The sequence below is a fragment of the Linepithema humile genome, chromosome 2, assembly GCF_040581485.1.
Source record: "Linepithema humile isolate Giens D197 chromosome 2, Lhum_UNIL_v1.0, whole genome shotgun sequence".
Lineage (NCBI taxonomy): Eukaryota > Metazoa > Arthropoda > Insecta > Hymenoptera > Formicidae > Linepithema > Linepithema humile.
In genome coordinates, this window is record NC_090129.1 from 3953211 (window position 1) to 3971982 (window position 18772).

Genomic DNA, 18772 nt, shown 5'->3' on the forward strand with positions numbered 1-18772 from the left:
GAGGAAGTACCGTTGCGCGTCTCGTTAGCCGGTTCATGGACGCGATTCGATACTTTCATTATCGATTAATGATAATATTAATAACATTAATATTAATGACGATAATATTGATAAGAGTGGCAACAATAATAATAATATTAACCGTAATAATGATAGTAAGGACGGTATCCGATGTCTGCGCGGAAATAAGTGTCAGGTCATCGATCGACTGAATTACTTCTCTCGTGTTCTTTTAACAATCGCGAGTCGAGTCACGCCAATTGACCAGCTAGCAACGGATGTCCTCAGACAGCCTAATGTAGAATGCAAATGGACTTGACAAGCCGGTACGGGAAAGTAGTTTGATCCGCTCTTCCGTTTGGCCGCAATTCCGTTTGCATTTCAGCATCATCAAGCACCCGCGCGCGCGCGCGCGCGCGTGCACGCGCACAAATTTTTATTTTAATGACGCTACTCATTCCTGTATTTTGTATCGAATTACGGACGTGTGTAATCGCTTTTGCAATCTTTTCACGACGATATTTTAGACGAGTGGAGTATAGAACCGCGATAAGCGATGGACGGCACATATTACTATTATTTGTATATTATAGATATATATGTATTACGTAGACGCGAATGCAGTCGGACTTAGGAGGAGGATGCCATTCGTGTATAGCGGAGTCGTAATATTTCGTCCCTTTTCCCCGTCCCCCGCCCGTCCCTCTTGCTCCCTCCGCGTATTCTTTTGTATTTTTTTCTTTTAGCGAAGAGGCACAGGTAACGTTTTGATCTCTCTCTTTTTTTCCCCCTCTTTCGGTACTCAAAACACTGTGCTGCCCACGCGGTATTTTATCGATACGATTTTTCGGACGTGTTAAGGAAAATTTACCTTGCGTAATACAAAGTGTCTTTCACGCATCGAAAATCGACATTTGATGTATTAACGGGAATTGAAGTTTTTCTATGAACTGCGTAGCAGCTGCGTAGTTTTTCTACGGCAGCTGAGCATATTCCACGAAGACACGAGATATATTACATTTAAGTAGCTTTTACTATATTATTGATACTGATTATGATCATGTAATGAAACAAGAAGATAAAAAAAAAATGGAAAAAAAGATTTAGATGGATGATGCTGTTTATACTTAGGACGGCGCATATGTTTTCACCTGTGGTTACATATTATTATGGATTATTACGTACGCGAAATATAAATAATATAAAAGAAAAAAAGATTAGAGAATGAAAGAAACATTTGGACAAGACCATAAACGTTGCAAGCACGGTAGGTAGGCCCACCCAATACAGTAAGATTATTATAAGAGGAATATTAATAATTATTATAATATGACTGCTCGTTTTATGCTCGGCGCTATACATTTCATTGTCATTATTATATCACCATTTATTAACGATATACATACGAACAAATAAAATGTGTTTATAAATATAAAGTAAACTTTATGAAATCTGTTAACGTTTATTTGCAGCCCCTCCGATTTCTCTCCACGTCGCATTTAAGAGGAATTAGCACAGCGTTTGGTGAAGAAAATATGTCAATTGATGAGTCAATTATTATTTATTATCTAAATTTTTTGAAGGCTTACATAATAGTAAAGTTGAGAAGTAACATTTGAATCGTTGATCTATGAGGGACTCGTTTTACTCCCTCAGCGTAATCTCGCGCCATTTCCATTATTATACTATGTATGATTTCTGGATTTCTTTCGCAATTCACTGTTATCAGATGTCACGTATTTTAAAAACTTTCTATTCGGCACAGAGATATGTTTAATATTCCTACAATTCAACAATTTAATTAATGCCATTACACTGCGATCCAATTTCGTTTATTATCATCTCATTGTAACTAAATCTTGATGCTTTCTTTTTTACTTCTAGTTTTTCTTGTATCACCTATCGTGGAAAGCATGTCGGTGATTTCGTTAACGAGCCAGATCTATTGGAAAGAAACGAGAGAGTAACATAGTATTAACAGCGAGGACACAGAGCATAGAAGTGCCCATATTCGTGTCACATCTAAAATTTCTTCATAAGCATCCTATAATTACTAACAGAATGGAATGGCAATTATGACGAGGTATGTGAATGACGATTTTCTTACGCTCGCCTAAGACGTTCGCCGATGAATATTGCTTTATTCCGTAACTCGCCGTGAGATACGAAAATTTAGAAACTATACTTTATTTTCCCCTCAATCTCTGCTCGCGTTTCTGCCAATTGTTTGATCCTTTCACAAACGCCAACCACTACGAGATGTGCTTCAGAAATGACTATTAATTTTCGTCAATAACGAACTATATATATCATTTTTATTCAAGATATAATTACATTCAAAACTCGCTTTTAAAAGTTTCATTTTTGCGATATTTAAAACACACATTCTTTGTTAGTTGACAAGGAAAATGACAGCCTAATTCATTTCGGCAAAAGTGACTTTTAGAACATTGCTATATTATTATTTTTTTTTTTTTTTATGCAATTTAAAATATATGTAGCGGTTGACCATTAAATATAGTAATACTTTGAAAGTATTCGAATGTTGAATTTAATACTTTGAAAGTTTTTAAAGTCTGACTGTTACTTGGAATACAAATTATTACATATCACCTCCAAATCGGTTCTGTATTTAAAATAAGTTCGAATACGCGCACAAATAAAATTGCTATCTAACAGCGCGCGCGTTTGCGCTAATCAAATCTATCGATGACTCATTGTATAGAAACGATGCTCGAATTGGTCAACTTTTATATTGGTACCCATGCAACATCGCTACAAAAATAATTTTCTCTTTTCATTCATCATACGATCCTATACAAGAAGTCGCCGTTTACGCTTAACGCCAAAAAGGACTTTTACAAAAATAATAACACTTCATCTCAAGCTTTTCCACATCTTGAAGAAGGACCTGCTTCAAGCAGTGTCCGTAGTCTCTTTAATCAAAGCACATTAGCGCACAACTCTTCGAAATGCCGATATCGTGTTTAAGAAGGGGTCGTATCGGAGATTACGATCCGGTCATTGGAATTGTATTCGTCAATTGGGCTTTCGTAAGAGATAAAGTGACGCTTAGAAGGCTGTACTGGCCGTCGACTGCACGCCGGACTCAGAAGTTGTATGTCCGGCGTGTAGCTACAGCTACGTGGACGCCGCGAGGCTGATGGACGTTGATTCGGTGACGGCCGATCTCGGTTTCACATCCAAGGAATCATACAGAGGGAATTCGCAGCACAGAATGAACTTGAGGAAACGTGGCACTTCGACGTAGATAGCCGGCGGTATAGGTATTAGTGGCGACGTTGATTGCTTGTAATAGCGATACTCCGCGTTGCTGCAAATATAATATAAAAATTAGTACATCGCTGAAGCATAAATATTGGAAATATTTCATTGATAGCAACTTGCGCTGATTTCATTTTTGTAAAATTTATTAAATTATTCATTAAGTCTTGCAATTTAAATTTAACAGGAATGAACGTTTACAATTTAATGCTAAATAATTATGCTTGTATCTCGTGAATGAATCTATCTTTAAAATATTTCCATCTTTAAATTAAAGTTTTCCAATTAAAATTATGATAAAATTATTCAAAAACTTGATATTCAATTTTTCATGTAAGTTCGCTATTAAAAATCGTCTTTTCTCAACCGCAGAAACTCATTGCACACACGAACACTTCAGTGATACTCACTCCCGGTATCTTTCGTCCGACGCCTTTTCCAACAACGGCATCCCTGATAGGAACAAAATGATAAACGTGGTGAAGATCGGGGAAGCGATAGCCACCCATTCCGCTCCCTCAATAACGTTCAAGGATATTATGAAGATCCCCCACCAGACGACGATCTCGCCGAAATAATTCGGATGCCGTGAAAGTCTCCAAAGTCCTGGAAGATCATTGGCTTGTTAAACGAGAGCTGCTCCTTAGCGGAACCGATATTAACTACTGCGGACTAATTGTGTGATAAGTGGGGCGCAGAAATTTATGAGACTTCCCCAAAGAGGAATGCTGAGGCGCATTGAGACGGAATAATCTGCGTATAATTGTTTCATCTAAACAAAACCTTCCTTCTACTCAGCTAGCATTGCCAAAGAAAGACGTCGGACCACCCGAGTAGTAGGACGGTTCCCCGGAAACCTTACAAGCTCCGTGTCCTAATAATAACTAAACTGTACACAAACGTACAGGAGGGTAAACGCTGCTCTTTCAATAAATTTACGCTCCATCTTCTAATTAATTGCTAATAAATTTCTAATTAATTTAATTCAAAATATTGATTTAATATCTAATAATTTTGTTTAATAAAAAGTATATTATTATAAATATATATAATAAAAAATATATTATTTTATAAAAAGTCTCTACATCTCTAAGCAGATTTTATTTAAAGATATGGTGTGCATTTAAAATATAAAATATTTCTGCAAAGATATTTAAGAAAAGTATCTTAATTAGAAGACAAGTTCTTACCATCGTTACACCATTTCCCATTATTTACAGGGTCTTGCTTGAAAGCGAATTTTTGCAGGTCAGCGTAAGTTTCAGCTAGTAAACCGATCAGAAAAAGACCCGTGCCAGCACTGTCGAGGGTCGTCATTGTTTTCGGAGCGGGCGGTATCTTGTGACGTGGAGAATTGATTATTATCACAGGCAGACTGACAACGTACACCCACACAGCCTGCGAATCAGCAATGCGTCTTTCGATATCGTATAGCAATATAAAACATTTACAAGTACAGAAAGAATAAGAGCAATGTCATATCATAAATCGTAATCACCTGAAACGTCCAGAACACGGCGAAACGAATCACGTTACTACGACGGTCGTCGAATCTTTTATCACGGCCTATTTTGATGATTCTGTACAAGAGGTATCCAGAAAGTCGCACACCCCACAGGCATACAAACACAGTAACCATGACTTGGCGGCTGTCATACGTCTGCACGAAAGAAAAAGTTCGAAGCATTAGTATATTAATAGATTCGCACTTAAAAACTATGCGTAAGGTTAAACAAGCGGTGATGAATATTAAATATAGCATCTTATTTATAGCATCAGCTTCATTGAGAATATGTTGATGATAACACATATGCTTCGTAAAAGCTGCAGGATGTATTTATTGAATACCAAGAATTATTGTGAATGATTTATGAATGTAAATGCCAATGCTCAAAACTGTCACTTAAAATTAGATATTGACAATTATTTTGCGCTAAAAATTAAATAATATTTGAAAACCTATTAAAATCAATAACTACGTTATACGAGAAAAATACATTTAACTTATAATAGTATATTTTTTTACAGAGTGATAAAACTATTTCCAATTAAATCAAACAAATTGTGTCTGAACCGTGTCAATATTCCTTAAGAAAACATGATGTTATATTTCTTAGCTTTTCCATGTCACCAGAGAAATATCTTGTGCATTTTAATATTTATTTGATTTCATCCATCGAACGTCTATAGACATCGCACGTGTGCACGAACCGAGAGGTGCCAGTTATAATATTGGAGTACCTTGCCCACTTGACCGAGAAAGAAAGTGAGGAGGGCGAGGATGATGAAGTTGGTGCCGCCGGCAAAGTCCGTCAATTTGTCCATCTGAAAAGTGGCCGCGATCGTGAAGAAGATCAGCTGCATGCCAACGGTCACGATCGCGCTCACGGCGAGGTGATCCTCGTCTAGGATGTCGACCGCCATACCGTCGTGTCCTCAACGACGTCTCGTCAATCGCCTCTCGACAAATTATCTCGGATTCTGAAATGCATTTATTAACAACGCGGCACCGGTAAATATTAGTCGGAGTCAACTTTAACTTTCAGAGTTAACTTCGAAGTTAACTCCGAGAAATCGCTCGGGTTAATTAAACAAAAGTTCAAACTATAAACCGTTCGTAATTAAACTGTAAAATATTTCAAATTAAATTACAAGGGATTTTTGTAGTTGGAAATAATTATAAAATTATGCTTGAAAGAAAACGAAAAGTTTTCCAGCACGTGCAGAAACGCGTACTTAGGACGTATTGTTCGAAGATTGTAAAATGATAACACGCATTATGCATCTTGTTTGTAAATTGTGTGGAACAAAATTAACATTACAGAATTAAACGCTCAATGCGGTATCTTATCTTTTGGCAAAACAAGTTATACGCTCCAGATAAACAAAATCATACGTCGACGTGTAGTTATATTATGCTTTCCGCATTGCGGAAAGCATAGTATATTGAAGATGCGCCCATAATTAATACAAGACATCCTAGAAAAAGTCGCTAAGAAATTTATGTACAAACATACTCTGCGTGGCATAAACATATTCTTGGTAGCAATATTTTGAATAATTTAAGAACGTTCTAGCGCGTGCAGCCTATAAATTTGAGATTACCTCGAAAGCTGTTTTTTTGTGAAATAATATAGAATACAGACATCTCTGTACAAGGATAATTTTATCTGTATCCTTGCAAAATGTATAAATGTTTTCGTATTACTGAGCAATCCGACAATCTAATTAAAAAATATTGTAACATATAAACACGCGATGACAGTCACGTGTGTAAAATAAAGCGATATCAAATATTTGACTTGACATTATCAATGTTGCGTAATAGCGTTATGAATGTTGCACAGTTTACAGTATCACTTTTTCATTTGTAAGAGAATGTAAAAAAGAGATAAACCTATATAATTATATTCGCAATTTCCAGGTTCAGAAATATCTGCAAGGATTCTCATAAATCAGCGAGCTATCCTGGCGTAAAAGAAGGACAACTGCAGAAAGTCAATGTGAACGTCGAAGTTGAAAAGCTGAAAGGTCTCCTCCAGTAGTAAGTAATAAGCGAGGGAGTGAAGGATTTGGAAAAAAAGCGCAAAAAGTTACCTCTTTCGAGGAGAGCCGCATCTCGCGATGGTCCTCCAGCGGTGTCGCGCGTTTCCGCACGGACGATTGACAGGAAATCCGATGTCAACGCGGCTAAAACGAGCGCGCACTCCCGCACGACGAGTATCACGTGTGGAGTCCGCCGTGGCTCGCGGCGATGCTCGCGAACCCCCGCACGCGTCAACGGCGGAGCGCCGAGATACGCCTCCGCCCCTTCGTCCCCGTAAAAGCGACGGAATCGCCCCCGCGGTGCCTTTGTCCCGCTCCCCTCCTCTTTACCGCGCGTTGCGCCGCTCTTCTCGCATCGCGCCTTTAACGCGCACGCTTTCGGAATCCCTCCGCGAGATTTATAGGCCGGAGGACATCTCTGACATCATCCAGGGACACCTGCACCAACGCGGATTAAACGGATCACGGTCTTCGTACGCTCCGGTTCATCTTGCGTCAATCGATTTTAGATAGAGAATCGTGTCTTTCGTTAAAATTATTCAAATAAGCCGATTGCTTTATTTATCCAGAGAGGAGTTCTAACTTATTTCTTTCAGGCAATGCAATATTTTTCTGCAAGAATATAACAGTAATGCAATTAATAACACTTGGATATTAATTTGCGTGACACTTGTCACACGCGATAGAGCCTAAATATCAGGTGTGATAAATGCATTCTGCGTTATTTTTTACTTCATGTATCAAAGTAAATTGAGATAAAAGTTTTTCAATGCAAAGTAGGCTCCTAAAAATACCAGTTCTCTTACTTCACAATTCTAAGACTATGATTTGTTGAATTCGATTTAAAATCGATTGTCAATTTTTCGCAAGGATTTTTACACGCACATTTCAGAGACGAACTTTTTAGCTTAGGGCGCCCAGATATCGTAAAACGGCTCTGCCAACAACACCCCAGCCATTCCCTCCCTTCTTCGTCTTCAACCCCACTCCCATGGTATTCTCCTCTCTGTCCTTCACCCCACATCCCTTCCTTGATTCGCAACGTCTATTTCCTTCCCTTCATTCTCCATACGCTCTGCGAACACCCTAATGCCAGAACTAATCGCTCACTCACCCTCCGTGTCTGCACCCTTTAAAATATCGCACCCATTCATTGTTCCTTTCGTTCGTTTTCGCTCTCCAATCGCACTCGCAATTAGTGCGGCGTTCTCCCTTTCTTTTCCCGCAGTACGCTCTCGTCATCTTTTTTTACCTTCATTTTTCCCTCCACCACTCTTCTCCGTCCGTTTCCCTCCTTGCTTCTGCCAGCATTCGACACGCTCGCTCGCGATTCCTGCCTCAATGTTGGTTGACTGCCCAATTCGAATTGGGTTGTATCTGTTTATTGCGATTATCTTAGAAATTTGCCCTTGTCTCGTTCAATTTTCGAGTGTCGCAATGCAATTCGGTCCATCGAGCCAGAAATCAATATTACATGCGCCGGCGCCTCGCTGGAAATGTTCAACGTGGAAATCTTCGCAATTATGGTCGCAAAAGCACCAATTTACATATTTATGATTTATAACTGTCCAAAGAAACTGAAGAGTTCAGATAAAATGAATTTTTTACATATAGGATTCCGAGGACTGATAAGAAAATTTCAGAAAACAATTGGACTGAATATATTAAATCTTTTAAAGTGTTAAATAATACATTCTCAGAGATGTTTGCTGTTAAGGAAATAACGAATAAAATATAAATGGTACTTTTGCTAAATTAAAGAAGTGTTTATAAAAATATTTGCACTTTCTAATGTAAATATAAATTCAAAGCAAAGTTATTTCCAGATAACGCAAATATTTAATCATTGAGCAACAAAACAAGAAAATTCTATTTTTAATTGATTACTGCCCTCCACAGACATGAGTTCAATTTTACAAATTACTTTTAGTTTCTTTCATCAATTTGATTTCAGTTTTGCAGCATTAAAAGTCAGAGATTGTTGTTTTGCTGTCAAATTTAATTTAATTAATGAAATAAACTGTTTAAAAAATTTTCTATTCAATTACTCACAACGGAAAAGAAAGAAGTTCGTAAAAAGGAAGTCATAAATATGAGATTCCAAAATAAACTCGTGTAATCTCATTAGGGTAAAAATAACTTCTATATTTATTTCAATATTACATATTGTTATACCCTTAATAATATTACAAATGCAAACTAAATATTGAAGTCACACTTCGCACAGTATGATCAATAAGTTTATTTAAAAAAACCCTCCCTCCCCTCTTTATGAGTTTATTACTTCATAACTCAATAATGATACTTGTATTGCAATGAATATCATGATAGATCTTTCAATGATGCCTCACATTCACTTATTCTCTTAATAACGCATATATTAAAATCCAAATATTAGATTATTCATTCAATATGCTGATTTACTTTACAAGTGCTTTACTTCGTTCATTTCTTCTTGGCCCTCCCAATCACATCCTAACAGATTGCGCTTACTTCTAGTTTCGAGTGTACTTGCCCCAGATATGAAGCATGAATACAGATGCAATGAACAAAAGAGACATGACAAGTACTGGCACAGGACCCCTGCAACAAAGCAATTTTAATATTTAACAGCGCTTCAGCCTATACAAGTTTTACGAGAACAGTAAAGGTAAAAAGTAGAAAAAATAGTACTATTTTCTACTATTATTTTTCATATATAACAAGCAACAAAAATATATAGTAATAAATTGAACTACATTAAATTCTCTTAACATTACAGGAAATTGAATGGACATATGGAACATGGATATAACCTCTAAAACCTTCGGTGAACTTCTACTTACACTTTAATGCCAGGCGAGTCATCCGTGTAAAATCTCCACATACCACCAGAGCTTGTGCCTGTATTCCTATTTCTACTCGAAGTAGCTACGGTGGTTTTCCTTTGCCTAACGGTACCGCTGCCACCTGTTCTTGGTGCTATGGCTTTGCTGGGCGACCGTCCAACCGAGCCCACGGAGGTAGCACTAGGTGCGGCAGGCTTTTCCGAGAAAGATAAAGATAAACGTTATTCAATCTAAAGATCTATTTTCCTCAGAAATATATTGTACGCTTCAAAACGTCATGCTCACCATCGTTTACGATTGTTTTTCTCACAAATCTGAAAGGTTCTCTTGTCTAGTAGACGCTACTGATGCTGTTTACTGCAGAAATGTTCCAAATATCTCAATAGTGTTTGCTCTAATTAAGAACAAAATAATGCTCGCTATAAATCGAAACGTATACACGATAAATTCAACAGACAACTCATCACTCGTAGCCACGATCTGACACGCGAACGTCTATTTACCAAACGATTCGAACGCAAGCTGGCGGTACAATACGGAGAGTTGCGAACAACGTGTCATATGTGTATATCCACGTGGATGCGATGAACACGTCACCATATGCGTCTACTCTTATAGCGTTTTCGATTATACAGGATTTGAACGACCCAGGGTTGATCAATCACTATTTTACTATAAATGCAAGTCTTTCATTGGTGGAGAGGTTGCAATGACGTCATTAACCAACCCTGGGTCGTTCAAATCCTGTATAATCGAAAACGCTATTATTCTCGATCCGAGCCAATTGCATTTCTACCATGTTTTTATTGCATTGCGATTGGTCGTTTCTATAAATTGGACAAAATCTTTAGGTCTCCCATTGTTTTACGCTTATACTCTACATATATTTAATGTTCTATGCCGAAATGAATGGCGCATTATTACGAACATAGAATTAGAGGTTAGTCGATGTGAGTAGAATTTTTATCACATATTTTTCTATTGATTTCTAGCAATGAATGAATAAATTTATATTTTTAAGGCTCCGAAAGATTAGCCATATTTCATACTACGAGACTAAAACACAAGGCGACAGCGATGTGATTACGTTGATGTATAATTCTTCTGGCGTAATAGTGTAAACAACCTGTTTTTCAAGCCTTGCGTAAGATAGAACAATCTAATAATCATGCAGTCTGATGAAGAGCTATCAGAAGATGAGGAAGAAATGCTCGTATATGTCGAGTTTGAAGGGCTTGTCGGCAGTAATGTCTTCAATAACAAAGAACTTCAACTAAATATGATTGGAATAGATACGGAACATCCTACAATGCAAATCAATGGACGGGTATGTATTGTATTATGTTCTAACGTATAATAAATAAGAGATATAGAAAGCTATATTGAAAGTTTACATATTTGTATTTTTAATTATTTTATATTTTCAGTTTTATGAAGGTACTTATGAAGATGCTGTAGGCACGTATATGTTTTTCGAAAAAGATGACAATCCACAAGTGGATGATGTTGTATTTGACAAAGTGCCGAATCTAAAATATTTTGCTAAAACGAGAAAGGTACTAAAGATGCAGAGAGTTTTTACAAAACCAAGAGTCGAGGTTCTTGGTGATTCTGAACATGATGGCTGTACTCCGAATATTGATACATTATCACAAGCTGGAGTGCCTCCAAAATATCAAGATGAAGGTATAAAATACATTCTTTTTTATTTGTTTATACACTTTACTCAATATGAATTTAACTTTTACAGCTCTCCAATTTTGGAACAAAGTACGTGATGACAGACTAGAAGAGTTAAGTACGTATTTGGAGAAACAAAAGATTAGAGAAGAAAAGAAATCTAAAGGTATTGAGCCTGATTCAGAGTCTGATGAGAATAGTTCATTTTTAACGCATAAAACCAAGGAAAAATCAAAAGAAACATGATCAAATGTGAAGATCTATTTATGTGGAAGAATAAATTTTTCAACCAGCATTATACTAAAAGGTTTCCTAATTTTTATAAATTTGTTTTCAAGTAAACATATTTATCTTAGAAATACCTCGTATTACAGTATTATAAATTACATTAAAAATATTTTAAACTTTTAACTAAATATTTTTATATTTGAACATTATTGATTATTTTTTCATAAAATTGACTTTTTGTACAAGATAAATATTCAATCTTGATGTTTTATCTCGATCTTAATTTTAAATATGCATATTATAAATAATGCTGAATACAATATATTTAACAATTATATTGTGAACAATTATAATACTGATAACAAATGTAGCTATATTGGAAATGTGTAATAGGGATATATGCACATTTATGTTGGGATTCTTCGCATTGGATGTTAAGGGGATAAAAATCACAATGCACAGAGTAATATAAAAAAATCATATTATTATAGAAAATAAAATATTTAACATCAGTAACAATTATTGTACTTTCTGTATAAATTTATGGTACTAAGCCATCGTACTAATTATAAGTACCATACTAAGTTCCATCTTTTCCTTAACTTTATCTTACCAATATCCTATAGATACTATAAAGAAAATTGACATAGAAATTCTATCAATGTTTGCCTTGCATGCAAAATGGGCATTATTTGTTATTTTTAGTTGATTTGATTCCATTTAAACTAAATAAATCCAAAAAAGCTTACCATATTCCTAACCCACAAATCTGTTTTCTTTAATTGTATCTTATACAATTTTTTTTCCATTTATTTCTTTCGTTCTTTTTCCCTTCATGCTTGAGTTGTACATTTCTATCATCTTATAAAATCATAGAATATAAAAAAATATATTATACAGTTAAAAAGAACAAATTTCAAGCATTATTAATATTTGCATATTGTACTTAAAAAATATGTCTTCGATTAATTTTCACACACATACATAATTATATATAATTTTTACGTGAAATATGTAGTTATAAAATACTGAATTGAACCAAAAGTACATTTTGTTTCTACAAAAGACAATAATCTTATGAATAATTATTTTGCATACATTAAATGATCAAAATTTAGGCAAATTGTGTCAAATATCTAGATGTCTATTAAGCCTCTATAATGACGTACTTTATTTTGTGTATTATAAAATGTTACATTTGTTATTTACGTATTAAAATTGTGTTTTTATCGCTTCCAGAAGTTGAAAACGTCGTTTATCTTAGTCTACCAATCAAGATCACCAGGAAGTTCATCTGGATACTCTCCCGTTAGACAGGCGATGCAATGTCCAATGTAATTGCTTTCACGATTATCCATGCGATATCTGACTGCTTCTACGAGTCCCCCAACTGAAAGGTAAGACAAACTGTCTGCTCCCACATAATTGGCTAGTTTTACACTATCGAGCTTATTTGCGATAAGTTCCTCCCTCGTCGGAATATTGATGCCCATGTAACACGGATACTTCAACGGTGGCGATGCTATTCTAATATGAACCTACGAACACAAATGGACAGTGATTAAACGTAGCAAATAAGCACAGAAGCACAAAAATCGGAGATCAAGTCAAAACTTACCTCCTTGGCGCCTGCGTCGCGTAGTAGTTTGATAATCGGGCCTATTGTGTTTCCTCTGACAATAGAATCGTCAATGAGGACTATTTTCTTTCCTTTTACATTTTCCGACAACGCTCCGAACTTCTTGGCTACTCCGAGTTGCCGGAGTCGCGTGCTAGGCTGAATAAACGTTCTACCCACGTATCTATTCTTGCAAAGCACCTCGGCGAAAGGTATGTTGGACTGTAATGTAAAAGAAATCGCTCATTAGACTACAATGCGTTCAAACCATTTTTATTTTTGCACAAGTATGTCGAACTTTTGTGCGTGTAAATTTTTTTTATCGCTAAACTTGTTGAATCTACCTCTCTGGCGTAGCCGTGTGCCGCGGCCGTTCCAGACTCCGGCACGGAGCTTACTATATCCGCTTTAACCGGAGATTCTATCGCTAGTACTCGCCCGCATTGCATTCGCACGGAATACACCATTTGTCCTGATAAAACACAAATGAAGTGCTCTTAAACATTCATCAATCTCTAATGTGTTATTGTACTCTTAGCTGCTCACCTTCGAAAATGCTGTCACTTCTAGCGAAGTAGACGTACTCGAAAATGCAAAACGCCTGTGGTCGTTTATTTGGCCTTTCTACTATCTCGATAGTCTTGATGCCCTCTCGTGTCAGTTCCACAATTTCACCGGGGAATACTTCGCGAACGTATCTCGCGCCGATACTCAAAAATCCGCAGGATTCCGACGAGATCACCCAGCCTTCCGCTTCCTCGTCATCGTTGTCAGATTCGTTACTTGCTGCGATACAAATTTGCTCGTTTTAAAACAGAAACGGTGAAGCGCAACAGGAAATGCGGCGTTCCAATGCGTACCTAGATTACCAAGCGGTACAATTTTCCCTAAACAAAGAGGCCGATTTCCGTAAGGATCCCGCACGCCGTAAATCTTGTCTCTTTGCATTATAACTAAGGAATATGACAACGGTGCCAGTTGCATGAGGTGCTTGATGCGCGCGGGCCAATCCGGCCCGTTGACTTCGCCTTCAGGTGGATTCAAACAGAGAGCCTGCGTTATGAGTTCCGAGTCCGAGTGCGTTGATAGGCCAACGCCTCTGCCTAATACCTGGACGTACACACAGGATTAGAGTCAAATTCGTTTTAGTCGACTTTCAGCAATCGGAACAGCTTAGTAAGCGAGGAAATAAATGATGGGAAACGTAAATTTCGCCACGCATTACCATTTTTCTCAGAGATTCCGTGTTAACTAATTCTCCATTATGAGCGACCGCCAGTGCTCCGTGCGCAGTGTGCACCACAAATGGCTGACAATTGACCTCTTCACTGGCTGCACTTGTGCTGTATCTTGTATGACCGATTCCAAGATTGCCCCGCAGCTTCCTCATGTTCTCGTCGTTGAAAATATTATTGATCATCCCCATGCCTTTGTGAACGTGGAACGACTTGGAGCAGACGCCCTCGCTTGTAACGATACCGGCGCTTTCTTGGCCTCTGTGTTGCAACGCCACTAAACCTGATTAAGCGAGAGTAACGGAAATAATTGATCCTATATTTTAGATTACCTATTCTTCTACTTCTGTGTCTATCTTAGATTGCTAATTTTTTTTCTTCATTTTATTTGAATTGATCTTACCTAGACAAACAACTTGAGCGACGTCAATTTGCGATGGCCAATCTCCTGCAGCAATACACCCGAAAACACCGCACTCGTGCGTGAGACCAGAAGATCTTTGTCCTCTGGTTTCACCTTTACTTCGTGGCCTTGGACATTTTGATCCCTCCACAGAAAGGCGGGACATTAGCCTGGTACAACGTTCGCTATCTTTATCGTGAGACAATTCCATCATAAATCTGCAATAAATAAATCGCGTATATTTCTTTATTTTTCCCAAGAAAATAATAATGATGAATAAACATGAGCTTTATGAAAATGCTATCTCAAAAGATCAAATGAGATCAATCACACGAGATCAAATGATGACACACACATATGATTAGTATATATATATGTTAACATGTTGTAACCAAGGAAAGAATTGAAAGGTCAAGAAGAAATCGTTGCTCTTCTACTATCAGAATTTCACGATTGTTATTATCAATATTTTTGCCATTGTAAAAAGTTTGTAATAATTAACACTGTGACAGTTAAAATAATTTCTTGCGTTCAAATGTATTCTCAGTAAGAGTTCAATATATATATTCAGAAAATCCACAAAGGTTTCATGACAGATGCGATAGGATTAAATAAATTAGATATTAGATGTCCCGTTAAGAAGTGCCTAATAGATTGTTTTGCAAGTTCTTTCTACATATCTGTAATGCATTATCTGTAATGCTCTTATAAACTATTGACCCCCCGCAGACTGATAGAAGTAAAATATCTTGTGCTTGTTCAATGTTAAAATTACATTTCCTCAGCACGTTGCTCAATCTGCCTTTCGCAACTGATTTCATCATCTCACGTTGTATTGACATCACAAGTATTTGAATATAGAGCACTTTAATTTATGTTTACAGCATATTAATCTGCTCACGTCACATGAGAAATCACAAAACAATATTTTGCTACAAGTCAATTTTTCTATTGTGACAACTATAAACTGTGCAAATATAATGCTTGTATTTTCTTTCAAATTCTTTTACAGTATATACACATGACATAACACATTAAGATTCAAAGTTAGAGGAAACCAGTGTGTTAGGAAGAAATTTCACACAAAACAAATCATGAATTATTTAGCAACAAGCGGAAGATACTATTTTATTCAAAAAGTCAATTTTTTGATAGCAAACTAGAAATGTAACAAGTAATAATGCTGTTTCTCTATGTGCTAGCTGGACTAACCAAAAATTACATCACGAAGCACAATTTGGAATAAATATAAATAATCCTACAATGTCACAGCATTAATTTATCTAAAATTTAATCTCCGAAGCGACTGATGCTATCAAGTGTCATTACACAACACGTGAGATAATCAATTTACATTATACATTCACATTCTCTCTTTTTGAATAACGTAAAAGACAGTAGTAAAAAAACAATATTAGAAAAAGGCACTGTACAAATTTATGCGACGAAGAAATCGTCGTTGTTGTTAATCAAACAAAGAACGCGAATAAAATGTGCTCTCGTTTCAACTTTCGCGAACTCCGACCACCTGTTGAACAAAGCACACCGGATATAATTTGACACGTTATTCTAACCGGAAAGACTACGCTCAACGTTGCAAATTATAAAGTGAATATCTGTTGATCATCTGATAACATATTCATAACTTCTAAAAAAACTTTCTTGAAAAATCTGCTTGATTTTTAATTATTACAATTTTTATCGCGTAAACTCTAATTATTGCTATACTTAATTTGTTCTGAAATTCGATTATTGAATTTGTAGTATATTTGATTTCTTTTAAAGAGTGAAAGCAAAAATTTAGAATAATTGCAAAAAAACTAAACTAAAAATGTGTACTTTGTCTTAAAAGTATTAATTTTTCTCGTTTGCAAAATTTTGTCGTGTTACGAAAATTAATATATCTGTACAAATTATTATAAATCGAGACTAAGAAGCTATTCAAAAACGCGCTTGTAATAATTGAGTCATAATACAATATTTCTACATATACTTTTTGGCGAACTTAGTGAATGTACGATGATGAAGGTCAGAACACAACTAACATTATAATGACTCTTTATAGTAAAGTAGAAAAAATTACAATAGAGAAATATGTAAACGAGATAATTGTTTGAATAGTTTTGCTCTTAAAAAATTCAAACAATAAATAACGGTTTAATTTTTTAGAAATATACGTTGTATATATATATATATATATATATATATATATATATATATATAACACTTGGCAGGACATACCATTTTCTACATAATATGTAATAAATGAGTTAATGTAATGAAATTAAAAGTGCCTAAAACAATAGTTTTTCAAAATTGTTCAATCATGCATGATAATTTTGAAAGTATTTCTTAGTAACACAATAACTTTCTTTTTAACATATATATTAAAATATAAGAAAACTATTCTTTCTTGCAACATTATCAGAGATGGATTTATATAGCTTCATGAAGGACATTTATGGAAAACCTAATAAATTATGAATTTTACTTTGTCACATTTTGTACATCAAACACGTGTGATTGATTTCTTTCCGCATATAATATATCATATTTATATAAATCTATCTGAATGTGCTTTGGTGAAAATTCGGTCAGATTATTTCGAAAATTAAAGGCTTGTACCTGTTAGAATAGAAACGTGTGCGTTGAAAAATGAAAAGAAACACGTGCACGTTTGCGCGCAATTCTCTTGGAAAGAAGTCGAGAAAAATCGGATTGCAGAAAATGATGTACGTACCTCACGTGCGCCCGCGCTGAGAAACGTGTGTCTTCCTGATCACTTCAGGCAAATGTCTGCGTGTATATAAAATATGCTACGCTAACGCGTTGCAAAGCACAAACGATGCGAACGATGTTGCGGACCAATGAGGGAACGTTGTCGCCCGGAGGGGCTCGAGTGATCGGTCACGAAGAGTCGGCGATTGTTCTCCTTTCTTCACGGAAAAAAACAAAACAAGGTGGCGCGTTCTGTTAAACTGCCTCGAGAAGAACAAATATTTGATGGAGACTCCTAATCGCTGTAAACAACAAGAGTTCTATGCGCGTCCCACACTAAAAGAATTATACAAAGTAAAGATATAGATCACCAAACAAGATTTACGTCACGAATGATGATTGAAAGCCTCTCACCAATAACGCAAGCATTAGCTTCGGACGGATACACGACGTAATCTTTCTCTCTGTTATCTGAATTTCGTAAAGCAGAGAGCTGTTCGAGCGGTTTCGAGATTCAAATTTCGATGACACGGACTCAGCCTCATTGTATTTATTTCCATGGCTTCATTGAAATTTGAGAAATGAGACTGTTAGCTGTGAAACACGATATAATTTATTAATTAATTTGCAATTTTATACATGCTTCAATCTACATTACTCGCTTATTTTACTTTCTTTTTACATTCATAAAATTATTATAAAATATTGTTGGTATTTTCGTTCTAATTTTATGAATTAAGAAGTAAAATCTTTGCAATTACACTTACCAATATTGCTTTTCCACTACCTGAACAGGAAGAGAATAATGGCAGTGAAATAGTTTCAAGATTTCTGATTCGCTACAGCTACATGTTGCATCACGTTTGACGTTGAAAGCGAAAATTCGTCTAAATGTTTCTCTTCCGATATGCCGTTGTGCCAGTTTTTAGTCGCTACACGCATGTTAGGTAACATGGATGAGTAAAATACGCCGAAAACTTTCCAGTTGACCTTCATGAGCAATTGGTCACATAAATCGATCTATGTGTGTCTGCGTTTCCGGCGAGAATGAACCTTACGGATCGATCAAGACTGGCGGTTGTCTATTAATCCACAAGCTGAAAAGAGAATTATTAGTTGCGCATTACACAAATCTGTTCTGTCGAACACATAAGTTGTGATATATAGCAGGATTTATTTACTTCTCACTTAGAGCGTAAGAAAAATATTTGTGTGATTTTTCGCTTCTAAT

At 36.0% G+C, this 18772-nt stretch overlaps 4 protein-coding genes and 1 long non-coding RNA gene across 7 annotated transcripts; 2 read left to right on the forward strand and 3 right to left on the reverse strand.

The window, feature by feature from the left end:
• Nucleotides 1-982: 982 nt before the first annotated feature.
• On the reverse strand, nucleotides 983-7265 carry LOC105673904 (uncharacterized). The gene is made up of 6 exons (XM_012369883.2): nucleotides 6883-7265; nucleotides 5527-5766; nucleotides 4784-4945; nucleotides 4476-4683; nucleotides 3696-3891; nucleotides 983-3334 (listed from the first exon to the last, which is right to left on the reverse strand). The coding sequence occupies exons 2-6, from the start codon at nucleotides 5707-5709 to the stop codon at nucleotides 3142-3144; spliced, it is 942 nt and encodes a 313-aa protein (XP_012225306.1). The 5' UTR covers nucleotides 5710-5766; nucleotides 6883-7265; the 3' UTR covers nucleotides 983-3141.
• Nucleotides 7266-8955: 1690 nt separating this feature from the next.
• On the reverse strand, nucleotides 8956-10232 carry Sec61beta (Sec61 translocon subunit beta). The gene is made up of 3 exons (XM_012369792.2): nucleotides 9945-10232; nucleotides 9657-9853; nucleotides 8956-9414 (listed from the first exon to the last, which is right to left on the reverse strand). The coding sequence occupies exons 1-3, from the start codon at nucleotides 9945-9947 to the stop codon at nucleotides 9327-9329; spliced, it is 288 nt and encodes a 95-aa protein (XP_012225215.1). The 5' UTR covers nucleotides 9948-10232; the 3' UTR covers nucleotides 8956-9326.
• On the forward strand, nucleotides 9345-9832 carry LOC136998147 (uncharacterized). Its single transcript, XR_010888774.1, has 2 exons — nucleotides 9345-9481; nucleotides 9593-9832. It is a non-coding gene; the product is annotated as an uncharacterized lncRNA (long non-coding RNA).
• A 251-nt stretch (nucleotides 10233-10483) lies between the features above and the next one.
• LOC105673855 (general transcription factor 3C polypeptide 6) lies at nucleotides 10484-12113 on the forward strand. 2 transcript variants are annotated; one of them, XM_012369797.2, is made up of 4 exons: nucleotides 10484-10599; nucleotides 10681-10986; nucleotides 11087-11345; nucleotides 11410-12113. In XM_012369797.2, the coding sequence occupies exons 2-4, from the start codon at nucleotides 10828-10830 to the stop codon at nucleotides 11583-11585; spliced, it is 594 nt and encodes a 197-aa protein (XP_012225220.2). In that variant the 5' UTR covers nucleotides 10484-10599; nucleotides 10681-10827; the 3' UTR covers nucleotides 11586-12113. The 2 variants fall into 2 exon arrangements, with proteins under 2 accessions (XP_012225220.2, XP_012225219.2); XM_012369796.2 differs by having other exon boundaries at nucleotides 10504-10609.
• Nucleotides 12032-18449, reverse strand: LOC105673921 (amidophosphoribosyltransferase). 2 transcript variants are annotated; one of them, XM_012369913.2, is made up of 10 exons: nucleotides 18309-18449; nucleotides 17956-18135; nucleotides 17564-17877; nucleotides 14824-15041; nucleotides 14411-14703; nucleotides 14046-14295; nucleotides 13732-13971; nucleotides 13530-13657; nucleotides 13186-13407; nucleotides 12032-13105 (listed from the first exon to the last, which is right to left on the reverse strand). In XM_012369913.2, the coding sequence occupies exons 4-10, from the start codon at nucleotides 15035-15037 to the stop codon at nucleotides 12833-12835; spliced, it is 1620 nt and encodes a 539-aa protein (XP_012225336.1). In that variant the 5' UTR covers nucleotides 15038-15041; nucleotides 17564-17877; nucleotides 17956-18135; nucleotides 18309-18449; the 3' UTR covers nucleotides 12032-12832. The 2 variants fall into 2 exon arrangements, with proteins under 2 accessions (XP_012225336.1, XP_012225338.1); XM_012369915.2 differs by lacking the exons at nucleotides 17564-17877; nucleotides 17956-18135; nucleotides 18309-18449 and adding an exon at nucleotides 16257-16375.
• Nucleotides 18450-18772: the final 323 nt, after the last annotated feature.

Excerpts from the sequence above, each read along its gene's own strand:
- LOC105673904 (XM_012369883.2), bottom strand. The coding sequence starts at position 5,709 with ATGGCGGTCGACATCCTAGACGAGGATCACCTCGCCGTGAGCGCGATC. Across the intron at positions 4,684-4,783 it reads CCGTGTTCTGGACGTTTCAG|GCTGTGTGGGTGTACGTTGT; the intron begins GTGATTACGATT and ends GCTGATTCGCAG. Across the intron at positions 3,335-3,695 it reads TCGGACGAAAGATACCGGGA|CAACGCGGAGTATCGCTATT; the intron begins GTGAGTATCACT and ends TTATATTTGCAG.
- LOC105673855 (XM_012369797.2), top strand. The coding sequence starts at position 10,828 with ATGCAGTCTGATGAAGAGCTATCAGAAGATGAGGAAGAAATGCTCGTA. Across the intron at positions 10,987-11,086 it reads CAATGCAAATCAATGGACGG|TTTTATGAAGGTACTTATGA; the intron begins GTATGTATTGTA and ends TTATATTTTCAG. Across the intron at positions 11,346-11,409 it reads TCCAAAATATCAAGATGAAG|CTCTCCAATTTTGGAACAAA; the intron begins GTATAAAATACA and ends TAACTTTTACAG.
- LOC105673921 (XM_012369913.2), bottom strand. The coding sequence starts at position 15,037 with ATGATGGAATTGTCTCACGATAAAGATAGCGAACGTTGTACCAGGCTA. Across the intron at positions 13,658-13,731 it reads AAGTGACAGCATTTTCGAAG|GACAAATGGTGTATTCCGTG; the intron begins GTGAGCAGCTAA and ends GTGTTTTATCAG. Across the intron at positions 13,106-13,185 it reads GCGACGCAGGCGCCAAGGAG|GTTCATATTAGAATAGCATC; the intron begins GTAAGTTTTGAC and ends TTGTGTTCGTAG.
- Sec61beta (XM_012369792.2), bottom strand. Across the intron at positions 9,415-9,656 it reads GACTCGCCTGGCATTAAAGT|GGGTCCTGTGCCAGTACTTG; the intron begins GTAAGTAGAAGT and ends GCTTTGTTGCAG.